The sequence below is a fragment of the Anomaloglossus baeobatrachus genome, chromosome 6 (assembly GCF_048569485.1).
Source record: "Anomaloglossus baeobatrachus isolate aAnoBae1 chromosome 6, aAnoBae1.hap1, whole genome shotgun sequence".
Classification (NCBI taxonomy): Eukaryota; Metazoa; Chordata; class Amphibia; order Anura; family Aromobatidae; genus Anomaloglossus; species Anomaloglossus baeobatrachus.
In genome coordinates, this window is record NC_134358.1 from 104,896,861 (window position 1) to 104,922,165 (window position 25,305).

At 42.8% G+C, this 25,305-nt stretch overlaps 1 protein-coding gene across 1 annotated transcript in view; it reads right to left on the bottom strand.

Annotated features, from left to right (window-relative positions):
• Positions 1 to 25,305, bottom strand: part of LOC142317132 (uncharacterized) — a 566,806-nt gene that overhangs the window by 181,632 nt on the left and 359,869 nt on the right. The window contains exons 19-20 of the mRNA XM_075353156.1: positions 20,277 to 20,414; positions 5,721 to 5,783 (exon numbers count right to left, since the gene is read on the bottom strand). Of these exons, the coding sequence (XP_075209271.1) occupies positions 5,721 to 5,783; positions 20,277 to 20,414 (201 nt within the window). The remainder of the gene's footprint in view (positions 1 to 5,720; positions 5,784 to 20,276; positions 20,415 to 25,305) is intronic.

The window sequence follows — 25,305 nt, forward strand, 5'->3', positions numbered from 1 at the left end:
TACTGTATGATTGATTTAGGCCGGGATCATATGATTATATAGTCTCTCTGAGAGAAATGGACCGATTATGTGAATGACACTCTCATCAAACTGAGTGTACGCTTAGTGTGATCCGATGCTTTCACATGAGGAGAAGATCGAGAACAAAATATCTCCCTCTTCTCCATTCTGTGAGACAGCAGAATTAAGTACGAAGATTTCCACTGGCCCATAGACTTGAATGGGTGCGTACTGTCCGATTTACACTGAGGGTCGCAGCATGCTGTGGTTTTTTTCTCATGGTAAATCGACATGAGAAAAAAAGCACTGTCTGGCACTGCCCCATAGTACAACATTGGACCGAGTGCTATCAGACAACGCACTCATTCCAGTTTAATGCTCATGTGGACGAGCTCTAACAGCAACTATCTAGAGATTTTAGGTCATCAAGAAGAAAATTAATTATTAATAAACACCCAACTCGCCACCATTGTCCCACTAATCACTGAGCAGATGCTGGTTACTGACCGCCTGTGCCATTCACTGATAGTGTTCTTCTGACCTTATATCACAGGGAGCGTTTCACATTACTGCTCCCCCATACTGTCATGGCTGGGAAGTAGCAGTCGGAATCACAGCAATATCAGTTCCTGTGACTCCTATGGAAATTACAGCCAACAAAAGCTACAACGATTCCCCTAAATTTCCAGACGTTCAGCCAGACTGTAGCTCCTAAGTAATACTGGGTCCAGGAGACAAATGAATGGTAAACTTAGAATATTTTTATTTATATCAGTGACTTAACCTTGGATCACACATTTGGCCACATGATGACACAGGTACACCAGTGATGCAGCTGAAAACAAAGGTGTAGCTTATAAATAACTGCAGAAAACCAGTCTCTTCATTATCAAAGGTGTAAGGGTTAGGCTGTGTGCACACGTTGCGTTTTTTACCGCGGAAACGCTGCGTTTAGAACCACAGCGTTTCAGTGGCAAATTGCATGCGTTCAGCTTTCCCAGCAAAGTGTATGAGAAAGCCGAAAAATCAGTGCACACGCTGCGTTTCTAAACGCAGCGTTTTGGATGCCAAAAATCGGTGCGGAAAGAAAAGCAGCATGTCACTTCTTTTGTGCGGTGTGGCTGCGTTCTCTCCCCCATTGAATCAATGATGTGGGTCAGAACGCAGCTACACCGCAGTGAGCTGCTTTTTTGTTGCAGTCCGCGGGCTTTGTCGGCATGCCAGAACGCAGGCATTTACCTGGAAGTGAGGTCAAGAGGTTTCCTGTTGACCTCACTTCCTGGCAAAGTCCTGGAAAGCCCCCGGTGTCGCCAAAGTGCCCGCCCCGACCCCCGACCCCCCTCCCGAAAATCCAACATGGCCGCGCACACAGTAGCACACCGGCCGCAACCTACTCCTATGATTTCTGTCGCATGTGCCTTGAGACATGCGACAGAAAAATGCCCCCCAGGCCCTGCCCGGTCACCCCCTATTCCCCCCGGTATTCCCCCTTACCTGTCCGGTCGCAGCGCTGATCCCCCGCGGCCCCCTCCTCCTTCACAGCAGACGCAGGTCAGTGCGGTCACATGAGCAGAGCAGCTGACAGCCAGCACTATGTTCAGAGAGCTGTGCTGGCTGCTTGCACTCTGCAGCTGTGACCCGGGGAGAGTGGGTGCAGATTTTTGGCACCCACTCTCCTCAAATGGAGGGTCTGCCCTCCTAGAAAATGGGGGATACGTTCCCTGAACGTGCCCCCATATTCTAGAAGGTCCAGAGCCGACGTGGGACGTCCAAATGGATTTCTGTGCACCCATTTTTTTCAATTTTTTTTATTAAATTGGAGAACAAGGGAATGATTTGGGGAGTGTTTTTTCTAATAAAAATGTTTTTGTCATTTTTTTTTGCTTTTGTTTACTGTCAATTAGTTATGTCTGGTATCTGATAGACGCCGTGACATCACTAATTGCTGGGCTTGATGCCAGGTGACATTACACATCTGGTATCAACCCCATTTATTACCCCGTTTGCCAACGCACCAGGGCGCGGGATGAGTTGGGGCGAAGCGCCAGGATTGGCGCATCTAATGGATGCGCCACTTCTGGGGCGGCTGTGGCCTGCTATTTTTAGGCTGGGAAGAGTCCAATAACCATGGCTCTTCCCACCCTGAGAATACCAGACCCCAGCTGTCAGCTTCACCTTGGCTGGTGATCTAATTTGGGGGGACCCCACGTTTTGTTTTTTTTTTTTTTTTAATTCTTTATTTATAAATAAAAAAAAAAAGCCTGGGGAGCCCTCCAAATTGATCACCAGACAAGATGAAGCTGCCAGCTAGGGTTTGCAGGCTACAGCTGTCTGCTTTACCCTGACTGGCTATCAAAAATAGGGGGGACCCCACGCCATTTTTTTCATTGTTATTTTTTGATAAATACTAAGCTAGGCACCCTTTAGTGCCACATGAAAGGTACTAAAGGTGCCAGCTTAGAATATGCAGGCGGGGGTGGGACGTTATATATATTTGACATCCATTCATCCATTGACGCTTTTTTGGCTGTGTGCCCACAATCAGGTTTTGCAGTGGTTTGGGCGCCGAGTGTTTTCCCTGCGTCCATAAAGCTGCGTTGTGCAGTAGAAGCACAGTGGAAGGATTTTTGGAGATCCCATGCCCACTGTGCTTCTTTTCTCCGCAGCATAAACTGACCTGTGGCGTGGCTTCCCGAGCCTCAGCATGTCAATTTATGCTGTGGAGACGAGAGTGCTCTCTGCAGGTAGAATAGAGCTAAAGTCCACAGCAGCCTGAACCCAAATTGTGGGCATGGGCAGCTGCGTTCTCCCGTGGACAACACTCACATCTCTGCAGGAAGGCTGACACTGTGTACTAGACGCCGTGTCGCTGGATCACGGCCACATAGCCTAACAGTGAGAATATTGTTGCTACAGCAACATTTTGGGTGAAGTAGCTGTGGATTCAAAATGCTTAATATACTCCTGAATAAAATCCTTGAGGGGTGCAGATTCCAAAATGGGGTCACTTTTCAGGGTTTTCTGACGTATAGGTACCCAAGGGGCCCTGCTAATGTGACATGGTGCGCGAAGTTTATTTCAACTTTTCCAAAATTCAAATGGTGCTCCTTACATTCCGAGCCCTCCCATTTATCCAAACAGAATGTGGAGAAGGAAATGACATCACAGGTTTTTTTTTCCAAAGGTCTGTGTTCAACCAACTTTATTAACACTGACAAGTCTTAAAAAACGCACCTAAAAAAACGCATGGAAAACGCATGAAAAACGCATGCGTTTTCGATGCGTTTTTCTCAAAAAGCATTGTTTACAATTCTCCCCTCTGCCAGAGGGTGCGTTTTTTTCCGCGCTGAAAAAAAAAGCAACGTGTGCACATAGCCTCAGGGCCATTTTGCTGAATGACAACATGACTGCTTTTTGGGGCAGTTGCAGACAAACATATTTTTGATCCGGGTGCGATGCGATAAAACATTGAATCACACTCAGAATGATGTTAGTCTATGGGGTCGATTTTGTCCTTGGACTCGGTCCATCTGAGAAAAAAAAAATCGCTGCATATCCGAATTTGATCTGATATTTGGATCAAACATGGCCATGTAAAGCCCGCTTTACACACTACAATATATCTTACAATGTGTCGGCGGGGTCATGTCGTAAGTGACGCACATCCGGCATCGTAAGTTACATTGTAGTGTGTGACAGCTACGTGCGATTGCGAATGAACGGTAAAACGTTCATCTCACGCACGTCGTTCATTCCTCATGAATTGAACGTCAGGTTGTTCATCGTACCCGGGGTAGCACACATTGCAGTGTGTGACACCCCAGGAATGATGAACAGATCTTACCTGCGTCCTGCGGCTCCCGGCCAGCAATGCGGAAGGAAGGAGGAGGGCGGGATGTTTACGTGCCGCTCATCTCCATCCCTCCGCTTCTATTGGCCGGCTGCCGCGTGACGTTGATGTGACGCCAAACGTCCCTCCCACTCCAGGAAGTGGACGTTGGCCGCCCACATCGAGGTCATATGGACGGGTAAATACGTGTGACGGGGGTTAATCGTTTGTGCAGCACATTCAACAAAATTGAATGTGCCGCACATACAATGGGGGCGGTTATGATCGCATACGATATCGTATGCAGAATCGTAACATGTAAAGCAGGCTTAAGTCAATGAGTCTGTGGAAACCATTGGACTCCACTCGGATGACACTGAAGTGCAGTCCGATTTCTGCAGACTGACAGAATGGAGAAGATGGAGACATTTTTTTCTCCATCTTCTCTTTATCTGAGAGAATTGGAACACACTATGCTCTCACTCTGATCAAACTTGGATCAAAATTTGATCAGTGTCATTTACGTAATCGACCCGGATGATAGAGTACAGTTGTCTGCATCTGTCCTTAGCTGAGTCATTTGTAATTCGCTGCAACTATATAGCAAAAGTTATTGACCTCACTGCTAGTGCTCCTCACCCTCAACATATTGGCCCTGCCTTGAACTACTGGAAATGAAGCCCAACCTGTCACCATGTTCATGCTGGGTGGGAATCAGGAGAATAAAGGATTTTCCAGGAATAGAAAACAAAAACTAAGAGAAATGGCATCAGAAATAAATTACTAAATACCTATAATTGGCAAATCACACTCTTGTTAATAGCAAGGTAATCATGCCACGGGTGTGACACAGGTGAAAGTCATGTGGTTTCTGGCTGTAGAAGGTCAAAACATTTGGCTGCGCAAAATGCTCCCTGACTTTCTATTGTTCCTGCTGTCAATATTCATTGTAGTACATAGCTTTCCTGCTGGATTTTCATGTCATCCCCTTTTGGACCAAACAGGGGCTCACCTTCCACCCACTGATCATCTGTATTCTCTTGGTGCTTAAATACTCCCTTCTTCCCTGGACTGGTGTTGGTGATATTATTCTGTTCATTCTAGCTCTGGTTGCAAGCAGGTGGCTTGCTCTCATCTGTAGTATTGTTGCTGAACTCCTGCCTGAGTCATTTGTGGATAATTAGTTTGTGTTTTTTCCCCAATGTATCCCCCTTGTGCCTTCCTTTAGCATTTAGTAGGGTTGATGAAGAGCTCATCCCATCCATTCCCTATTTAGGGTCCAGCCCAAGGGATACCTAGGGTCAGGTATCCGGCTTGGCGCATAGGTGCAGAACATATGTAGGGTGCTGGGAGTCCCCAGGGACCAGCTGTAGGTTTGATCGGGGGTCACCATCTCCCCCTTCCCTAGATGCAGGGATCCACTTCCCTTACCTTTCCCAGCTTGCTGGGTACTTCCCCACACCTAGCGCGACACATTATGGCATTAAAAAGGTTATCTTGTTAAAACAACAAAGACCTCTCCCAGAGTGTTAATAGGAAGGGTGTATTATGAAGGTAAAGTTATTCAGATATATCTTTATAATAGCATTTCCTTTAGTCATTTTCTTCCTATTCTTGGAGAACTCCTTTAAGTCTGAATGTGACACATGATTACTATGTATGCATGTCTAAAATTGTAATAGAAACATGTATTTAAGAACTGAATAAGTCTAATGAGACTAAAGCAAGCTCAGATATGGACAACGAAGTCGCATCATTGTCTCCTGGGTTCATTTTTGCATTGATGAGAATTCCTACATCTGTAATATACTTTAGTTTGGAAAACACAGAAAAAGACCGATTAGATTATAGCAAACCTTGACTAATAGCGAAGCATTTGCTTTGAACTTACCTCCCTCTGTGCAGTAATGTATTTCTTTTCTGAGGTTTTCAGTTCACTTTTCAAGTTTGCCACCTAATAGACAAAGAGATCAATTAGCACAGAAGGCAACCTAATATAACAAATACACAAATACATTAAACCACACATTGTGACAGGAACATAAAAGGTACCAGGACACACAAACTACAATGATCTGTAGCCCCACTGAGACATGAGGCGCTTCCACTTTCAAATACAAAGAATAGGTTTAGAAATAAGTCATATTTGCAAAATTGAACAAGAATTAATCCGGTTGACCATGCAGAAAATAGCTCAACATTATATTGCAATGATGAAAAAAGTTTGTTGTATATATTTTTCCTCCCCATCTACAGGATTTTTCTCATTTTAATTTTTTTTTCCTATTCTGTTTTGTTCCCAAAAATAATAGAGGACAAAGTTTTATAATGTAGTAACAATACACAGCATGCATGGATGAGAATGTTTTCCAACTATATTTTTCTATAGTGCTTTGAAAAAGTATACATACATCATGAACTTTTCCTCATTTTTTGACGTTACATGCACAAACCTAAATGTATTTTATTGGAATTTTATGTAATATACCAAAAGAGTAAATATTAAAGTAGTAAATATAGTAAATTAGTAAATATTTGTGAAGTGTAAAGGAAATTATACATTTCATGAAAAATAAAAAACCTAAAAATGTTCACATGCATATGTATTCAGCCCCTTGTAGTTCCTCTAAATAAAATCTTGGGTGTCCAATTAACACCAAAAGCCAACTAATTAGAATACTAAATCAAACTGCGTACAATTTATCCTCAGTATAAACTACAGATTTTCTGTTGAAGGCCTCAGAGGATTGTTTGAGAACAATCAAGATCAAACAGCATTATAAAAACCAAGGAACACACCAGACAGGGAAAAATTTGTAGAGAAGAATAAAGCAGGTGTGATATTATGGGTTATGTACCATTTTGTGTGGGTTCATGTTTTGGGCATGGTGGTACGGCTATTCGATATACTGTTTGTCCTATTAAGTTAGGTTATATCCCCTTGCAGTGCTTCTGTCCCTAGGTCTGGGGGAGAGGGCCTAGGATCCACCTAAACTCTCTGTTTACCTGGGGGATTAGTCATTCTGGGTGAGACTTCAAGAGAGAAGGACTAAAAGCGGACTTTACACGCTACGATATATCTAACGAGATGTCGGCGGGGTCACGTCGTAAGTGACGCACATCAGGCATTGTTAGTGATATTGCAGCGTGTGACTGCTATGAACGAGCAGAAATACTCACCTTCTCGTTCATCGTTGACACGTCGCTCATTTTCTAAAAATCGAACGTCCAGTTGCTCATTGTTCCCGAGGCAGCACACATCGCTCCGTGTGACACCTCGGGAACAATGAACTGCAGCTTACCTGCGGCCGCCGCCAATGCTGAAGGAAGGAGGTGGGCGGGATGTTTACGTCCCACTCATCTCCGCCCTTCCGCTTCTATTGGCCGGCTGCTGTGTGACGTCGCTGTGACGCCGAACGTCCATCCCCCTTCAGGAAGTGGATGTTCGCCGCCCACAGCGAGGTCATTTGGAATGTAAGTACGTGTGATGGGGGGTTACAGCATTGTGCGACATGGGCAACAAATTGCCCGTGTCGCACAAACGATGGGGGCGGATGGGATCGCAAATGCGATCGCATGACTAATTGCAGCATGTAAAGCAGCCCTTAGATTGATCGTCTCAGCAGAAGCTGCGGCTTCTCAGAGAGACCTGGACATTTATCGCTTACTGGATTATATTCGCGTTTCTGGACTATTTTTACCCTCTGTATGATGGATTATGTAATGGACTGTTTGATTTGCTTGGAATAAATGTTCATTGGATTGTTCCACCATCTCTAGTTCTGTTGATTGTGTGATATGTGAGAAGGACCCTATCAGAACTAGTGGCAGCGGTGGGATCAACACAGCACAGCCCAATGGAGAACCACCCACAGAGTGAGTACATAAACTGGACCGTATCCAGTCTACATGAGAGACCAAGAGATCTGGGTCTAAACCACCATGGACTGAGTAAAGAGGCCTTAATTGAGCTTCTGGTGGGTGCGAACCAGACCACCTTCTCCCAGATGTCTGACGGATAAGCACTGAAGATGGGGATCCCTGCCTCAAAAAGCCAGTGGTTAGTGTGGTTTGAAGAAGAGATGGCGGTTCTGGGCCCAGATGTATCTCAGGAGAAGAAGGAGGAAGCTGCTCGCCGAGCACAGAGGAGACAAGAAGCAATGGAGTCCGACAGATGTGAGTTGGAGTGTAAAACTCAGTAATCTGGGAGCCTGTAAGGATCACCCGGGTGGACTTCAAGCCATTTGATGAGGCATCCAGAGAAGTGGTAGGGTTCTTCAATGACATGCTACGACTAAGAGCTACAGCCAGCTCAAAACACGTCAGCAATGCTTTTAATGTGAATAAAAGCTACGAAAAATATCCCTTTGGTGTGAACAGTCCTCTTTGTTCCATATTCTTGTTGGATGCTGGACATTTGGGAGTTAAGTATACTTCAAATCAAGTAACAGCTTTGTAAAGTTGGTGTTGGTCCCGATCCATCAATAAGTTGGGACCCAGTAGAAGATAAGTGTTATGTACCTGATGAAGGTATTGTCTTGTATGTCTGGGGAAGCAGATCATACAGTGGAAGGAACCAAGGAACCGAGGTCATAGAGGACCAAATTACACTTCGAGCTTTGGTACAAATTCTGAGCTGTCCAAGTCCTATGAAATGGAATCCAAAAGAAAGGATGGATTGAGTGACTGGTCTCTAGCTGAGGACAGTGATAGGACAATGCACCAACAGAGAGACAGCCGATGACGCCCTGGAAGAAGAGGCCATGGTAGATCTGCAAAGTGAGGATGTGGAGGATCTAGAATTGGCAAGTCTTCTGTGAGCGTGATGCAGAAGGGCAAAAATAGTAGCTCCTACAGTGTACTTGATGACCCAGAGTCAGACCAGACTGGAAATTCAAGTTTGGGGGAGTCTTACTTGCACACTAACTGTAGGAGACGGTCATGCTGGGAGAGGTTTGACAAAGGTGCTTACCCAACAGTGGAAGCGCAAAGTCACCAGAGATGTCTCTCTGGTCTGGTAAAGAAAGGTGCCAAGCCCCATGGCTTTAGGCAGTGGGGATACAAATGTAACATGGTGAAGTGTATGCATCATGAAGGTGGTGTAAACCTGGATGTCCACTTTGCTACTTGATGTACCACAAGGCTTATTAGGGCATTCCAGGGTAAGGTTTTGCGGACAGCTAAAAAGGCAGGTGGATCTGGCTATCCACACACCTTTGCTTATGGGTATCTCTCATATTGTTAAAACGATGGTTGGTTGTTTGAGAGACAGAAGTTGTGTAGTGACCAGGGTCAGTGAGTGGAAAAGGAGATACCTCCACTGGAATGCTCTGGCGGAAAAGAGGTACCTGAACCTGTGCAGGTGTACTGACACTTAAACGGCTTGTATACCGTGTCTGTGTTCTGTGAACCCAAAGAAAGGCTTGTGAGTGCAATGTACACTTGATACACTGCCGATTTTGCAAGTTTTCCCACCTACAAAAAATGGAGAGGTCTGTAATTTATATCGTAGGTACACTGCAACTGTGACAGATGGAATTAAGAAAAGAAATCTAGAAAACCCATTGTATGATTTTTAATAATTAATTTTCATTTTATTGCATGAACTATTTGATTACCTACAATCCAGCAAGAATTCTGGCTTTCACAGACCTGTTATTTTTTCTTTAAAAAGCCCTCCTACTCTACAGTCATTACTTGTATTAATTGCACCTGTATGAACCTGATACCTGTATAAAAGACACTTGTCCACACACTCAATCAATCACACTCCAACCTCTCCACCATGGCCAAGACAAAAGAGCTATTTAAGGACACCAGTGAAAAAATTGTAGACCTGCACAAGCTGGTATGAACTACAGGACAATAAAGGCAAGCAGCTTGGTGAGAAAGCAACAACTGTTGGCACAATTATTAGATAATGGAAGAATCACATGATGTCTATCAATCTTACTCGGACTCGGGTTCCATGAAAGATCTCACCTCGTGGGGTAAAGATGATTCTGAGGTCAGGAATCAGCCTAAAACTACAGGGTTGGACCTGGTCAATGACCTAAATAGAGCTGGGACCACAGTCTCAAAGATTACAGTTAGTAATACACTATGCTGTCACAGATTAATATCCTGCAGGACACGCAAGGTCCACCTGCTCACAACAGCATATGTCCAGGCCTGTTTGAAGGTTGCCAATGACCATCTAGAGGAGGTATGTGGTCAATAAGATCAAAATAGAACTTTTTGCATCAACTCCACTTGCTGTGCTTGGAAGAAGAAGAAGGATGAATACAACCTCAAGAACACAGTCCCAACTGTGAAGCATGTTGGGGTGGAAACATCATACTTTGGGGGTGCTTTTATGCAAAGGGGATATGACAACTGCACCATATTGTAGAAAGGAATGATGGGGTAAAGTATCATGAGATTTAGGCAACAACCTATTTCCCTCACAAAGAGCACTGAATATGAGTGATGGCTCAATGACCCGAAACACACCGCCAGGGCAACTAAGGAGTTGCTCCGTAAGAAGCATTTCAAAGTTACATAGTTACATAGTTACTTAGGTTGAAAAAAGACCTAGGTCCATCTGATTCAACCTTCCTCCACCAGTTCTACATTTGGTCACTAAGTCATTTATAACCAACAATGTTGTGTGTACTGAGGAAATCATCCAGCCCTTTTTTTAAAAGCTGTTATAGTGTCTGCCATTACTACCTCTTGTAGTAGGGCATTCCACAGTCTGACTGCTCTAACTGTAAAGAACCCTTTCCTATTTAGCTGCCGGAATCGCTTTTCTTAATGCCCCCTGGTCCTTAGTATTGTCTTTGGAAGAAATAAGTCATGTGCCAGTTCTTTATATTGACCACACTCTTCTGAGACGTCTTTTTTCTAAGCTAAACAAATCTAACTTTTTCAACCTCTCATTATATGGGCGGCCTCCATTCCTTGTAGTAGTCTAGTTGCCCGCCTTTGAAATGCCTCTAACTTCTGAATGTCCTTTTTAAAATGTGGAGCCCAAAACTGGTTCCCATATTCCAGATGTGGCCTTACAAGTGATTTATAGAGGGGTAACAATACGTTGGGATCACGGGATTTAATCTCTCTTATTATACACCCTAAAATCTTGTTTGCTTTAGCAGCTGCTGCTTCACATTGAGTGCTGCTGCTCAGCTTATTTGTAATGAGAATACCCAAGTCCTTCTCCTGTTCTGTAGTCCCGAGTTTACTTCCATTTAATGTATATGCAGCTATAGGATTACTCCGTCCTAGGTGCATTACTTTACATTTATCAACATTAAATCTCATTTGCCAAGTATCTGCCCTTTCTGACATCTTATCCAGATCTTTTTGTAATATTGTACTATCAAGGATAGTTTTTAATATCCTACATAGTTTGGTGTCATCAGCAAAGACTGACACTTTACTATCAATCCCATCCACAAGGTCATTAATAAAGAGATTAAAAAGAATCGGTCCTAGCACAGATCCCTGCGGCACCCCACTGCTGACTATAGCCCATTTAGAGAATGTACCATTTATGACTACTCTTTGTTTCCTATCTTTTAGCAAATTCCTTACACAGTTGCATATAGTTTCCTCTAGTCCTTGCTTCTGGAGCTTTAATATAAGGCAATTGTGTGGTACAGTATCAAATGCCTTTGCAAAGTCCAAATAAATCACATCAGCTGCATTACCAATATCCAGGTTTGCACTTACCCCCTCATAGAACCCCAACAGGTTGGTTAGACACGACTTATCTTTCATGAATCCATGCTGTTTGTCAGTTATTATATTATTTTCTGCAATATATTTTTGCATGTCATCCCTTAAAATGCCCTCAAAAACTTTGCATACTACTGATGTCAGGCTTACTGGACGGTAGTTGCCTGGATCTACCCTCTTACCTTTCTTAAATATCGGTACCACATCAGCAATCCTTTAATCCTGAGGCACCAACCCTGTTACAAGCGAATCTGAAAAGATGAGATACAGCGGTCTGTCGATAATGGAGCTCAATTCCCTCAATATTCGTGGATGAATGCCATCTGGCCCTGAGGATTTGTCAATGTTTAATTTACTTAGACGTAGGCGTACTTCTTCTTGTGTTAAATTAATTATATCGGGTGGTGAACTTTGATTTTTCTCTTGTTGAATGATCCCTGGTACAGTCAGTTCCTTGGTGAACACAAATGAGAAATGCCTATTTAATATCTCAGTCTTTTGTTTGTCCTCTATAATTAACTTGTTATTATATTTTAAGGGGCCAATACTATCCTTGGCCCCTTAAAATATAATAACAAGTGGTCTTCAGACCTGAATAACAATAGAAAATCTCTGGAGGGAGTTGAGACTCAATGTTGCCCAGTGATAGCCACAAAAACATGAAACATCTGGAGAAGATATGTATGGAGAAGAACACCAAAATCCCTGCTGCAGTGTGTGCAAATCTGGTCAAGCACTACAGGACCTCTGTAATTATAAACAAAGGTTCCTCGTTCCTGCGGCAGCACACATCGCTGTGTGTGACACTGCAGGAGCGAGAAACATCTCCTTACCTTCCTCCACCGCCAATGCGGAAGGAAGGAGGTGGGCAGGATGTTGCATCCCGCTCATCTCCACCCCTCCGCTTCTATTGGATGCCTGCCGTGTGACGCCACACAACCCGACCCCTTAGAAAGGAGGCGGGTCGCCGGCCAGGGCGACGTCACAGGGCAGGTAAGTCCGTGTGATGGGTGCATGATTTTGTGCGCGACGGGCAGCGATATGCCCATGTCGCACAAACGATGGGTGCGGGTACGCACACTAGCGATATCGGCACTGATATCGTAGTGTGTAAAGTCCCCTTTAGTGTTATTACCAGGGGCAGTGGTGGTACAGTTAACATGTAGAAGCCACCCACAGTGAAGGGAATATAGTGGTGGGTATTTCCTGCTTTAGGGAGTGTTGTTTAGAGTAAGCCAAGGAAGATGTAACATGCAGGAGAAAGCAGTGGTGACCGGAGTAATATTGTAGCTTAAGCTCCATGATTTGTGGGACAAGAGCGAGAAATCCTTCCCATCAAGCAGACGAGTGTGAACAGTGTGGACAGTGGCCGAGCAGTTTGTCACAGAGAACCTTTAGAGAAGAAAGAGAGGCCGCCTGGCTGATAGCCACTGGCACAATGGAACAGACTCTAGGAGTGACCCTGGAGAAGTAGCATAGCCGTGAAGGGTACCCTAATCACAGCGGTACACATTTACCTGTGTGGTTAGATATTCAGGGACAGACATGAGCCAACCTTCCCCTCCCTCCTTGGTAGCCGGTATAAACATCTGCTGCCATAATGGAAGACCAGGACAATATTAAGATGTCAATTCCTTGTACAAAACCAAGTTGAAATGTGTCACAGGTAAAGTGGAACGTTGTTTGAAATGTGTTGTCAGTAAAGTGCGTGCAGTTTTTAACCAATGTGGACTCATCCTTAATGACTTTGAATGCAGTACCGCAGAGTGTGAACCAGAAGAAGAGAATCTGGCCTGTGGCCAAGAAGCAGTAATGCAAGAATATAAAATCTGCACACACACTCAACCACCATTGTCTGTAGAGTGTCGGGGTGAGGACACAGAGCCTCTTGCTCACGACTGCCGCCCCGAGCACGCTTCCAATACCATGCAGTCAGCAAAATACAGAACACATCTTAGATAGACTATGTTATATTACACAAATATTAATGTATCTAGGACATTTAATTGCAATGACCTATTATTGTTCCATACTCTTAGAGGTAATGGTAACTAGTTTAGTATCACTAATTACCTAAGGATTCATGACAAGAGAGTTAATAATATTCAAGTAGCCTACAGGTAATCACTAAAACTCAATTAACTGTTAGATATTGTAAGAGTGGTATATTTGTACATTTTTTTAATCTTTTTCTACAGCACCAGCACCGCTTGTCCGTGCAATTGGTCCAGTGTTACAATTTAGACCTGTTTATTTGACTTTGGTTGACCTGTGTCATCGGAGAAAGCTTATGGACAAGAGTGGCTTTACTTCTGGAGAAAGATAGATTTTTGTAATCAAAGTCAATTCCTGTAAAAATGATGTGCCTTATATTAACGGGGTATACACAAGTGGCAGAGTATAAGTGCAATAAGTACAACCGATTCCTGCTCCCACTCTTCACCAGTACCTCTGGTGACGCTGCATGTATATGCCATCTGATCATTGTGTCCAGCTACTTCAGACTCGTGATGCCGTGTGTATACCGATCATCACGGACACCTCGTAGACCTCGTCTATACACTGCCCAATGGGTACTGATGGCACGAGACGAGAGATCCAGATATACAGCATAATTAACTCTCTTATGAAAAATCTGAGAATTGAAAAGATGTGGGCAAATATTTCCACCCGTAAATGAATTCAGTCATATTGTGCTACATATTCGGAGAAGTGCTAATTTATATTTTATAGTATTTGCCTTAGAAATCAGAGTTGAGACCACAGTGTAAATCTAAGGAGCACAAAGAATTCCATTGTTATTATCCAGCCAACCCACCGCGCAGGACCTGCCACTCATAGCCACTTTTACTTCCAGTTAGAGCGAAATTTTATAATTAATGCTTTACCAAAATCTGGCCAAATTACACACGTGGCAGCATCTTTCGGCTCCGACTATAAACCGCTCAGCTTTATGTCTTGCTGTTTATAAGTCTTACAAAATGCTGTGTGTCATTATGGCCTCATTACTGTTGGCTGGAAGTACATTATAGCTTATATAAATATTATGTGTAGGCTGCAATTTGGGTAATCAGTTGCTTGTGATTGACAGAAATCCACACTGTCATTTACCGGGCTCTGTATGAGCTTCACGGGAGCGGGCGTATAAGCTCTAATAAGTATATGCTATCTGCAAATGCTATGGCAATCCCAAGATCTTTACAAAGGTACAGAGAGGAGAAAAGGGGAAGGATTTTTCATCTACCTAATAATCAGCACTTTCATCTCTTCACACCTGGTAGAAGAGACTAAATGTGTGCTGTATGTTAGAACATTAAATATTTACTAACTGGAGTTTTTCCTGATATTTTTACATAGAGAATTTGTATATTTTGTATAAGAAAACTAATTTAATATTACATCAAGATGTTTCCAGGCTATATTTATTTTCCTACTTGGGTAACAGAGGTCTTGGGTGGTAATCCTTAAAGAGAACCTGTCACGTCGTACATGTAGTTCAATCTGTGGATAGTATTGGTATAAAAAAGGAGAAGCTGGGCAGAATAATATATTGGTTTGTAGGAAAAAACTTGGATTTTATTTATTGAAATTCTTGGTGTTAGTATGCATATGAGTCTAGTGGGCGGTCCCGCTCCGTGTTTTACAGTTATCTGCGGGCTATCATGCGCGGGTGGAACTGTGATCCACCCGCACCTGTTAACTCTTTAGATAAAGCTGTCAAAATGAGACAGCACAATCTAAGGGGTTAATAATGCGGGTGACGGAGAAATCGACTTTCCCCTCCATCATCAGAGGCCCCGTGACGCGATCACAGGGAGCAGATGGTTGTCATGGTGGCAACGGGTCATGTGATGACTGTTGACGCTATAATGACGTACTTCCTGTTACAGCCGGCAGAGCAGCAGCTGCAACAGGAGAACACCTTTTCTGCTGATCAGAGCTGTGGAGCTCTGATCAACAGAACTGAATCAGTGATCAGACTGCTAATTCTTATAGTCCCCCAGAGAGACTAGTAAAATAATTTTAAAAAAATTGAAAAAAGTTTTAAAAAACTTAAAAAAAATAAACAAACCTAAAAGCTCAAATCAAACCCCATTGAAAGTTAAAGGGTTAAAAAAACAAACAAACACATTTTTAGTATCACCGAGCAGAAAAAAATTCCAAACGCCAAAATTATGTTTTTTTGTTTGTTGCAAATTTTGTGCAAAATGCAATAACAGGTGATAAAAACGTAGCATCAGCGCAAAAGTGGTACCATGAAAAAATGTCAGCTTGAGACACAAAAAATAAGCCATCACTGAGCCCCATATTCTGAAAAATGAGAATACTATTGGTCGCTGAAAATGCGACACTTTTTTTGGACATTTTGAATTTTTTTTTAACCCCTTAGATAAAAGTAAACCTATACATGTTTAGTGTCTACGAACTCGTACCGACCTGAGGCATCACACCGACACATCGGTTTTGCCATATAGTGAAAACAGTGAATAAAATACCCCCAAAACCATTGTGCAATCTCACTTTTTTGGCAGTTTTTCCACACTTGGAATCTTTTTTGCAATTTTCCAGTACTCTATATGGTAAAACTCATGGTTTGATTTAAAGGTACAACTTGTCTCGCAAAAAATAAGCCCTCAAATGGCAAGATTGACAGAAAAATATAAAAATTTACGGCTCTCTGAAGAAGCGGAGCAAAAAACAAAAACAGAAAATCTCCTGGGGGTAAAGGGGTTAATGATTTTTTTGTAATATAGCTATCTGGTTTAAGGGCATGAAATTTCAGAGTTCAAAAATTGTGCAATTTTCAAAATTTGTCAATTTTTATACATTTTCATAAATAAATGTAAATCACATCGATCAAAATTTACCACTAACATGAAGTACAATGTGTCATGAAAAACAGACTCAGAATCAGTGGGAAATACTGAAGCATGCTAGACTTTTTACCTTATAAAGTGACACTGGTCAGAACTATTAAATTTGGCCTGGTCAGGATTGTGAAAACAAAACAAGCAAGTCTGCGGAGACACCATCACATGTTTCTCAACGCTGGCAGGAAAATAGCCAGGTCTATTTGCCCCTCATTAGTGTGGAGTAGGAAACTGGCTAGTGGGAGCAATGCCTAGTAGAAGATTACATACAGTGCCTACAAGTAGTATTCAACCCCCTGCAGATTTAGCAGGTTTACACATTCGGAATTAACCTGGCATTGTGACATTTGGACTGTAGATCAGCCTGGAAGTGTGAAATGCACTGCAGCAAAAAAGAATGTTATTTCTTTTTCTTTTCTTTTTTTTAAATGGTGAAAAGTTTATTCAGAGGGTCATTTATTATTCAACCCCTCAAACCACTAGAATTCTGTTTGGTTCCCCTAAAGTATTAAGAAGTATTTCAGGCACAAAGAACAATGAGCTTCACATGTTTGGATTAATTATCTCTTTTTCCAGCCTTTTCTGACTAATTAAGACCCTCCCCAAACTTGTGAACAGCACTCATACTTGGTCAACATGGGAAAGACAAAGGAGCATTCCAAGGCCATCAGAGACAAGATCGTGGAGGGTCACAAGGCTGGCAAGGGGTACAAAACCCTTTCCAAGGAGTTGGGCCTACCTGTCTCCACTGTTGGGAGCATCATCCGGAAGTGGAAGGCTTATGGAACTACTGTTAGCCTTCCACGGCCTGGACAGCCTTTGAACGTTTCCACCCGTGCCGAGGCCAGGCTTGTCCGAAGAGTCAAGGCTAACCCAAGGACAACAAGGAAGGAGCTCCGGGAAGATCTCATGGCAGTGGGGACATTGGTTTCAGTCAATACCATAAGTAACGTACTCCACCGCAATGGTCTCCGTTCCAGACGAGCCCGTAAGGTACCTTTACTTTCAAAGCATCATGTCAAGGCTCGTCTACAGTTTGCTCATGATCACTTGGAGGACTCTGAGACAGACTGGTTCAAGGTTCTCTGGTCTGATGAAACCAAGATCGAGATCTTTAGTGCCAACCACACACGTGACGTTTGGAGACTGGATGGCACTGCATACGACCCCAAAAATACCATCCCTACAGTCAAGCATGGTGGTGGCAGCATCATGCTGTGGGGCTGTTTCTCAGCCAAGGGGCCTGGCCATCTGGTCGCATCCATGGGAAGATGGATAGCACGGCCTACCTGGAGATTTTGGCCAAGAACCTCCGCTCTTCCATCAAGAATCTTAAGATGGGTCGTCATTTCATCTTCCAACAAGACATCGACCCAAAGCACACAGCCAAGAAAACCAAGGCCTGGTTCAAGAGGGAAAAAATCAAGGTGTTGCAGTGGCCTAGTCAGTCTCCTGACCTTAACCCAATTGAAAACTTGTGGAAGGAGCTCAAGATTAAAGTCCACATGAGACACCCAAAGAACCTAGATAACTTGGAGAAGATCTGCATGGAAGAGTGGGCCAAGATAACTCCAGAGACCTGTGCCGGCCTGATCAGGTCTTATAAAAGATGATTATTAGCTGTAATTGCAAACAAGGGTTATTCCACAAAATATTAAACCTAGGGGTTGAATAATAATTGACCCACACTTTTATGTTGAAAATTTATTAAAATTTAACTGAGCAACATAACTTGTTGGTTTGTAAGATTTATGCATCTGTTAATAAATCCTGCTCTTGTTTGAAGTTTGCAGGCTCTAACTTATTTGCATCTTATCAAACCTGCTAAATCTGCAGGGGGTTGAATACTACTTGTAGGCACTGTAAGCAAGGATGGTTGACCTCAGGGAGATCAACATCCAACACCGCGGAGACACCATCACGTGTTTCTCAACGCAGTGATTCTAGAGCAATGCCCCCTGGGAAATATTCAAAACAAGGGGACATTGCTCTAGAATCACTGCATTGAGAAACACGTGATGGTGTCTCCGCGGTGTTGGATGTTGATCTCCCTAAGGTCAACCATCCTTGCTTAGGATTGTGAAAACAGGCTGGGATAAACGGGATAAAGAAGTAATCTGGCTCAGCTCACTTCTGTATCGGCAATTGAACAGGCCCAGTGATTTTATTTCTATTGATATCTGCAGGCATGTGTCTATGAGGGGAAGGTGTTTTACAACTTTCCTATGCTAATGAATAGTACTGGAGTGGATACCTGCTTTTTATGCACACAAGCTGACAGATTTGTAGACATTTTATCACCAACCCCACTATCTTCATGATATAAGAGTGAGCGAAGCCAAATTATTATGAGTAGAACAAGAGTGCCTGTGAGCCGGCAAAGGTCTGTAGATGTAACGAGAAGCTGCTTTTTTCATTCCTCAATTCAGAAGTGAGTGTAGCCAATTTACCCCTTTAAAGGGAACCTGTCAGGTCCAATATGTACCCAGAACCACAAGCAGTTTTGGGTGCATATTGCTAATCCCTGCCTAATTGTCCCTGTATACACTAGCATAGATAAAAGGATCTTTAGAAAAAGTATTTCTAAAGATCTTTTATAGTATGCTAATGAGCGCAGTAACTAGTCCCCTGGGTGTTAGTTCCCCTGGATACTCTGCTCCATTAGCATGTTAGTACCTGTAAAATACTGTCATAGGCAAAGTTTCCTTCTGTTGTATTACCACATTTTCACTACAGGTGTCTTCTCATAGTGCTTCAGCTTCCATCTCACAGGCAACCAGTGTGGGGGGAGGGTCACTACAGCAGAGCTGACATTACTGCAACTGTACATGCAATGAGACAAGGTTCATCTCTGCTGTACTGTGTAAGTTGTAATCACGCACAGCACTCCACCAAATCTCACAGCACAATGAGAAGGCAAGTGGCAAGTGCTGCTACAAATGTTTGTAATAAGACAAAGTTCACTTCTCCTGTACTGTGTAAGTTTTGATCACACTACAGAGCTGTGTGTGATTATGACAGCAGACTGTCAGTCATTACATGTCTCACAATGGTAACACAACTTTTCATTTAAAATAAGCTCTGGAGGCAGAATCTCTGGGGATCTGTGTCCAGCCCTTAGATCTTAACATCGTATTTACATGTAAAAAAAGCATGAATTTCTTTGGAATAACACATCAGATCACAGAGTAGTATGATCTGCATGCCCATATAGATGGTTAGGGGGTTGATCAACAGACAGATTCTCTTTAATTTCTTGTTTACTTTGATTTAGAAAATCCAACTCTTATTCTGGAATTAGGCCTAAGACACACAGCATGAAAATCTGAGCGAGTGGAATGCGATAAAAGATCGCCTTCCTCTTGTACCAATATTAGCCTATGCCCCAGCACCCATAAGCGATTATTTTCTCAGCCTTAATCAGACCGAGAAAACAATCGCAGCATGCTGCGGGTGCAATGCGATCTTAGTTTCTCTCGCACCCATTCAAGTCTATGGGGCGAGAGAAAAATCGTACTGCATTAACAGTACACCAGTGTACCGCGAGTGCAGAGCAAGAATGGCAATAAATCCCTCCCTCCCCTCCACAGCGCCGGCCTGCCCCTCCTCAGCACTGGCCCGCCTCTCCTCAGAGCCAGCCCGCCCCCTGCAGCTGAGGGCCGATCGCATGATCGGACCTCAGTCACAGTGACACTCGCATGACACTCGTCTCCCGCTGTGCTGCCAGCGTGAGCCGAGTGTCATGCGAAGATCGCAGTAGTCCCCCATGTGGCCCAGGCCTTATGAAGATTGTGGTGTGCTGGTTTGCCAAATTAGAAATGTAGAAATTATAGCACCATCATTCTGTTATCACTTACTTCCAGGAGACTAAGCTTCAACTTATCTTTAAGGCTCAAACTTTCCATTTCAAGCTCGGCAAGCCTCTCTTGATTGGGAACAGCATAACCTGAGAATTTATCCTTGATTGCCAAATCAGTTTCTGCTTTGTTAGAAATCTGGTAAAAGAGTAAAGAATACAGGTCATTTTCACAGTTATTTATAAATGATAAATCTTGTCACCATATAGTTATAAATATTATCAATAAGACGTCTAAGGTAACTTATGTTGTAAGCATTTTAATTAAAGTAAATGAGATGACACAAGGCCCATTAGCAGGACCCAGCTCATAAATCACCTCTTCCCTACTTGTCTAGCATCAATAATGACATGGTTTCTCACCAGTCAGTGAACCCTTGATTGTTAACATTGAAGAGTTTTCTCTATGAATGACATTTATCATCTATCCACAGGATAAGTAATAAATGTCTGATCTTTTGAGGCCCCATCACTAGGATCATTACTGATTCCTAGTTCCTCCTAGCTGAGGTCAGGATTGAATGAAATTACATACCGTACCATGTTTCCCCAAAAATAAGACAGAGTCTTATATTATTTTTGGCTCTGAAAGATGGACTAGGGCTTATTTTTAGGGGATGTCTTATTTTTTTTCTCATGAACAACAATCCACATTTATTCTTGAACAAAAATCTCAACATTTATTCAAATATAGTCATATCGCATACTGGAAAATCAACATAAAAGGGTGCTTTACACGCTGCGACATTGCTAGCGATGTCGCAAGCGATAGCCCCCGCCCCCGTCGCTCGTGCGACATTTGGTGATCGCTGTCGTAGCGAACATTATCGCTACAGCAGCGTCGCACGCACATACCTTATCAGCGACGTCGCTGTGACCGCCGAAAAATCCCTTCTTCAAGTGGGAGGTACGTTCGGTGTCATAGCGACGTCAGTTGCGGTGTCACTAAGAGGCCGCCCAATAGCAGAGGAGGGGCGGAGATGATCTGCCAGAACATGCCGCCCACCTCCTTTCTTCCTCATTGCCGGTGGATGCAGGTAAGGAGATGTTCGTCGTTCCTGCGGTGTGACGCTGCAGGAACGACGAACAACCAGCGGCATACACCACCAACGATATTTGGAAAAGGAGCGACGTGTCAACGATCAAATATTTTAGACGTTTTTGCGATCATTGCACGTCGCTCCTTGGTGTCAAACGCTGTGATGTCGCTAACGGTGCCGGATGTGCGTCACTAACGACGTGACCCCGACGATATATCGTTAGCTTTGTCGCAGCATGTAAAGCACCCTTAACTCTCCAAACCTTCTATCATCTATTAATCTATCATCTATATATCATTCATCTAGCTATCTATCTATCTAGCTATCTATCTATCTACCTATCCACATACACACACTGCACATACATACCTGCTTGTCTCCTTTACAGCTTTAGACTCCAGCAAGTAAGAGACCTTTTGGTGACACCCTAGTTACTTGACACATAATGTGATGTCACAAAATGTCCTGAAGCAGTGTTATCATCAGGATGTAAATGCTAGGGCCCCTAGTAGAATGGCGGCCCTGTAAAAGTGCCCCGTTTGCTCTCACGTCACCCTAATGCTAATCCTGCATACTAGTCTGTCTCTTCTTAAGTTTATTTTAGACTCCTGCAATTAAGAGACCTTAGATTACATCACGTCACATGACTGTGAAGGCACCGAAGGTCCTGAAGCAGTGTTATCATCAGGATGTACATGCTGGGGCCCCTAGGAGAATGGGGGCCTTGAGAAGTAGCCCAGTTTGCTCTCCCTTCCAAGTAATGCCAGTCCTGAATACTAGCCAGTTTACTGTTCAGTTTTTTTAGTCTCCTACAATTAAGAGACCTTAGATTACATCATGTCACATGACTATGAAGTCACCAAAGGTCCTTAAACAATCTTAACCTTGGAATACAACTGTCGGGGTCCCTAAGAGAGTGGGGGCCCTGAAAAATTGTACAGTTTGATTCCCCCTAATACCGACCCTGACTGCAACTGAAGATTATTTCTGGAGTAAGACTTATATTTTAAGCATATGCCGTAAAGCCTATAAAATCCTGCAAGGGTTTATTTTGAGAGTAGGTATTATTTTCTGGAAAACACGGTAGTTGCTGATGTGTGCTGATAGAAGATTCATGATGTATAAGACTGACCGAGTATGAGGCTAGGTTCTCTCTATCATTTTACAAATTCAGCTTTACTACATCTGCCATGCTGATATAGTCTCGAGAACAAAAGCATAGATCATTTCTTTCGCATCTATTAAATCTGAGAAACATATTTCATATTTTATTTAGATGTGTACATAAATGTCAATGCTGCTTTATCCAGCCCAATGGTAGCATAACTAAACGTAGTCACTTATAACCTTGAACAATTCCCATCACTTCTCTATACATTTGCATCACCAATTTTCTAGGACAAGAACTTGCCCTAGATCATCCAAGGTTACATCGTACAGTGATGGGAGATCAGCTTAACATTTCTCAATTCCTTACAATAACAAACTTATGTAAAGTAAAAAGACAAAGCATTAAGAGCAATCATTGCTGCAACGTTTGAGGGAACAGATCACGTTTCTGTAAAAAGCTCTTATAGTTCCAGTGTACCGTATGGATGCACGATGCCTAATTCATCCCATATAAGGCTGTAATATCGATATGACAGCGCAGGCAGCAGAACGCTACACATGTTTTACATTTAAAGCATATATATGACTGATTGGAACAAACACCAATTTCTATTTTTTCCCTTAGCACAAAGCGTAAAGAATTCAACAGTTTGTAATGAAAACATTGCCTCTGTGGTAACAAAAAAAATCTTTATGGAAAGAAAATATATATTTTAAAATGTTCTCAGAGAACAATTTTCTGCCAAGACGGTGAATAGAAGGAAACATGCGGCCATAAAATTTGTGAACAGTTGAAAGGGAAGCTGTGAATTTTTCATTTCTTCCCTCCTTCATTAAAATGTACCAAGTGCTCATTAAACTTTATAGATTAGTCATACTTAGCACCATGTATACTTGTACCTTAAAGGGTTTTCCAGGGGATAAAAATTATTTTTAAAAGGGCTCAGACTGGTTAAAAAAAAAATAAAAAATGAAGAGAAATTAATACTTTCCCTCTCAATGCCCTACAGCTTCATTTCAGATGCTTAGGCCCGTTTCACACATCCGGCATTTTGTAGGACGCTGGATCCAGCACGCATGCAGTAGTATAGCAGATTCACTTATAGTGGAAGCGCAACACCATCCGGTTGTGTGCTTCATGCACAACCACATTTGTCCACATGGTGTCGGCCTTCCACTGTAAATTAATGTACTGTACTGCATGCGTGCCAGATGCGGCATCCGGCGAAATGCCGGATGTGTGAAACGGGCCTTCCCTGGTTCCCCTGTTGGTCTCTACTTCTTAGTCCCCTCTCAAAATACCAAAAGTGCCCATTCAGTCAATAACCATTTGAGACAGGTCACCACTGTGCCTAGTGATCAGCTGAGATGGCATTTCTAACCCTCAGTAATGATCACCAAAAGGCACCTATGTTGCAAAGGGAAGGGTTCATCTTCTAGGCACTTATATTGACTCAGCCTACTGCGGCTAAATGCCAAGCACAAAATGAGGCTTCCAACACAAGCCTAAAGGAAAGAGGTTTCAGCAAGTTATAGGGAAGTTGGGGATGGTTTACTAGAAAAGGCAATCAGACAATGGTATAGCTTACAGGAACGATCAGGGAATAGACCATAAACACATCATTAATAAGTCTGATGTACTAATGAGCACTCCCTCACATCTCCCTGCTATTCAGGATGGTATCTAAAGCTGTTGGCTGAATATGTGCATACACAGCAAGCAGTCATTTACGGTACTTATTCTCTGATCAGCCCTATTAGCCAAAAAGCACAACATTTTGTATAAGAACTGATAAAGTCTTCAATAAGTGCTTTCACACATTTTATTTATAATTTTACTGGTTACACTTGCTTGCATAAATCAATAGTTCAACTGACTATAATATATCTTATCAGAGATTTCTGCTTCTTTCTCCGCTTACAATCAACCACTTCATCCTAACTCTTGAACTCACCTTTTCCATGAAAAAAATTCTAAAATCCATCTTTCTCAAAACAAGATGGATTTCCATCTCACTGAAGAATCAGATTGAAGCTGTCTATTGAAGTCTACAGAATGGAGAAACTTAGAAGTCAGCAGAGGGAGGGGAAGAAATGAGGCAGAATTTTTATAGTAATGTTTTGGAGCTTTTTCCATATCTGGATTCACAGCTACACTGCTTAGTTACTGTTATATAATGTCCCACATGCTCCTGTTGATTTTGAACATTTGATGCATATAGACAAGAAAGCAGGAATCCATCATGGTTCTGTGAGCTTTGTATGAGAGACACACCAGCTAGTCTCCACCTACTAGCTCAGAGGCAATTGTCAATTAAATATATAGCACACAGAAGGAAAAACTGGTGAAAAATGCAGAATCCAAGTCATATAATGGGAAGAAATAGTTTTACTCCTCATGTACACTAACAAATGACAGCTTATTCTAAAAAGTCAGTTGAAATTACAGGTTTGTTTTAACCCCTTCCAGACATTGGACATGCACTGAGCATGATCTGGAGTCCTCAGCACTTCCGGTCATGTGCACTGTACCTCACTGAAGCTGGGAAACTTACACCCGGCATCAGATAAGTGTGTATGATCAGAAGCCTTGTGTACTTCGCATCATGCTCACTGCACATCCATCCTCCACCGGTCGCCATCAACAGTGAGGTATGTGCGGCGTCGCTGCGTATCATATGTTGGTAAACACAAATACTTTTTCTAAAGATCTCTTTATCTCTGCTAGTGTATACAAAGATGGTTATGCAGGGATAAGCAATAAGCACCCAGAACTGCTCGTGGTCCTAGGTGTATATTGCACCTGACAGGTTCCTTTTACGATTAGAGATGAGTGGACCCGTGGATGTTCGGGTTCTGCTGATCCAGCTGAAAGTTTTT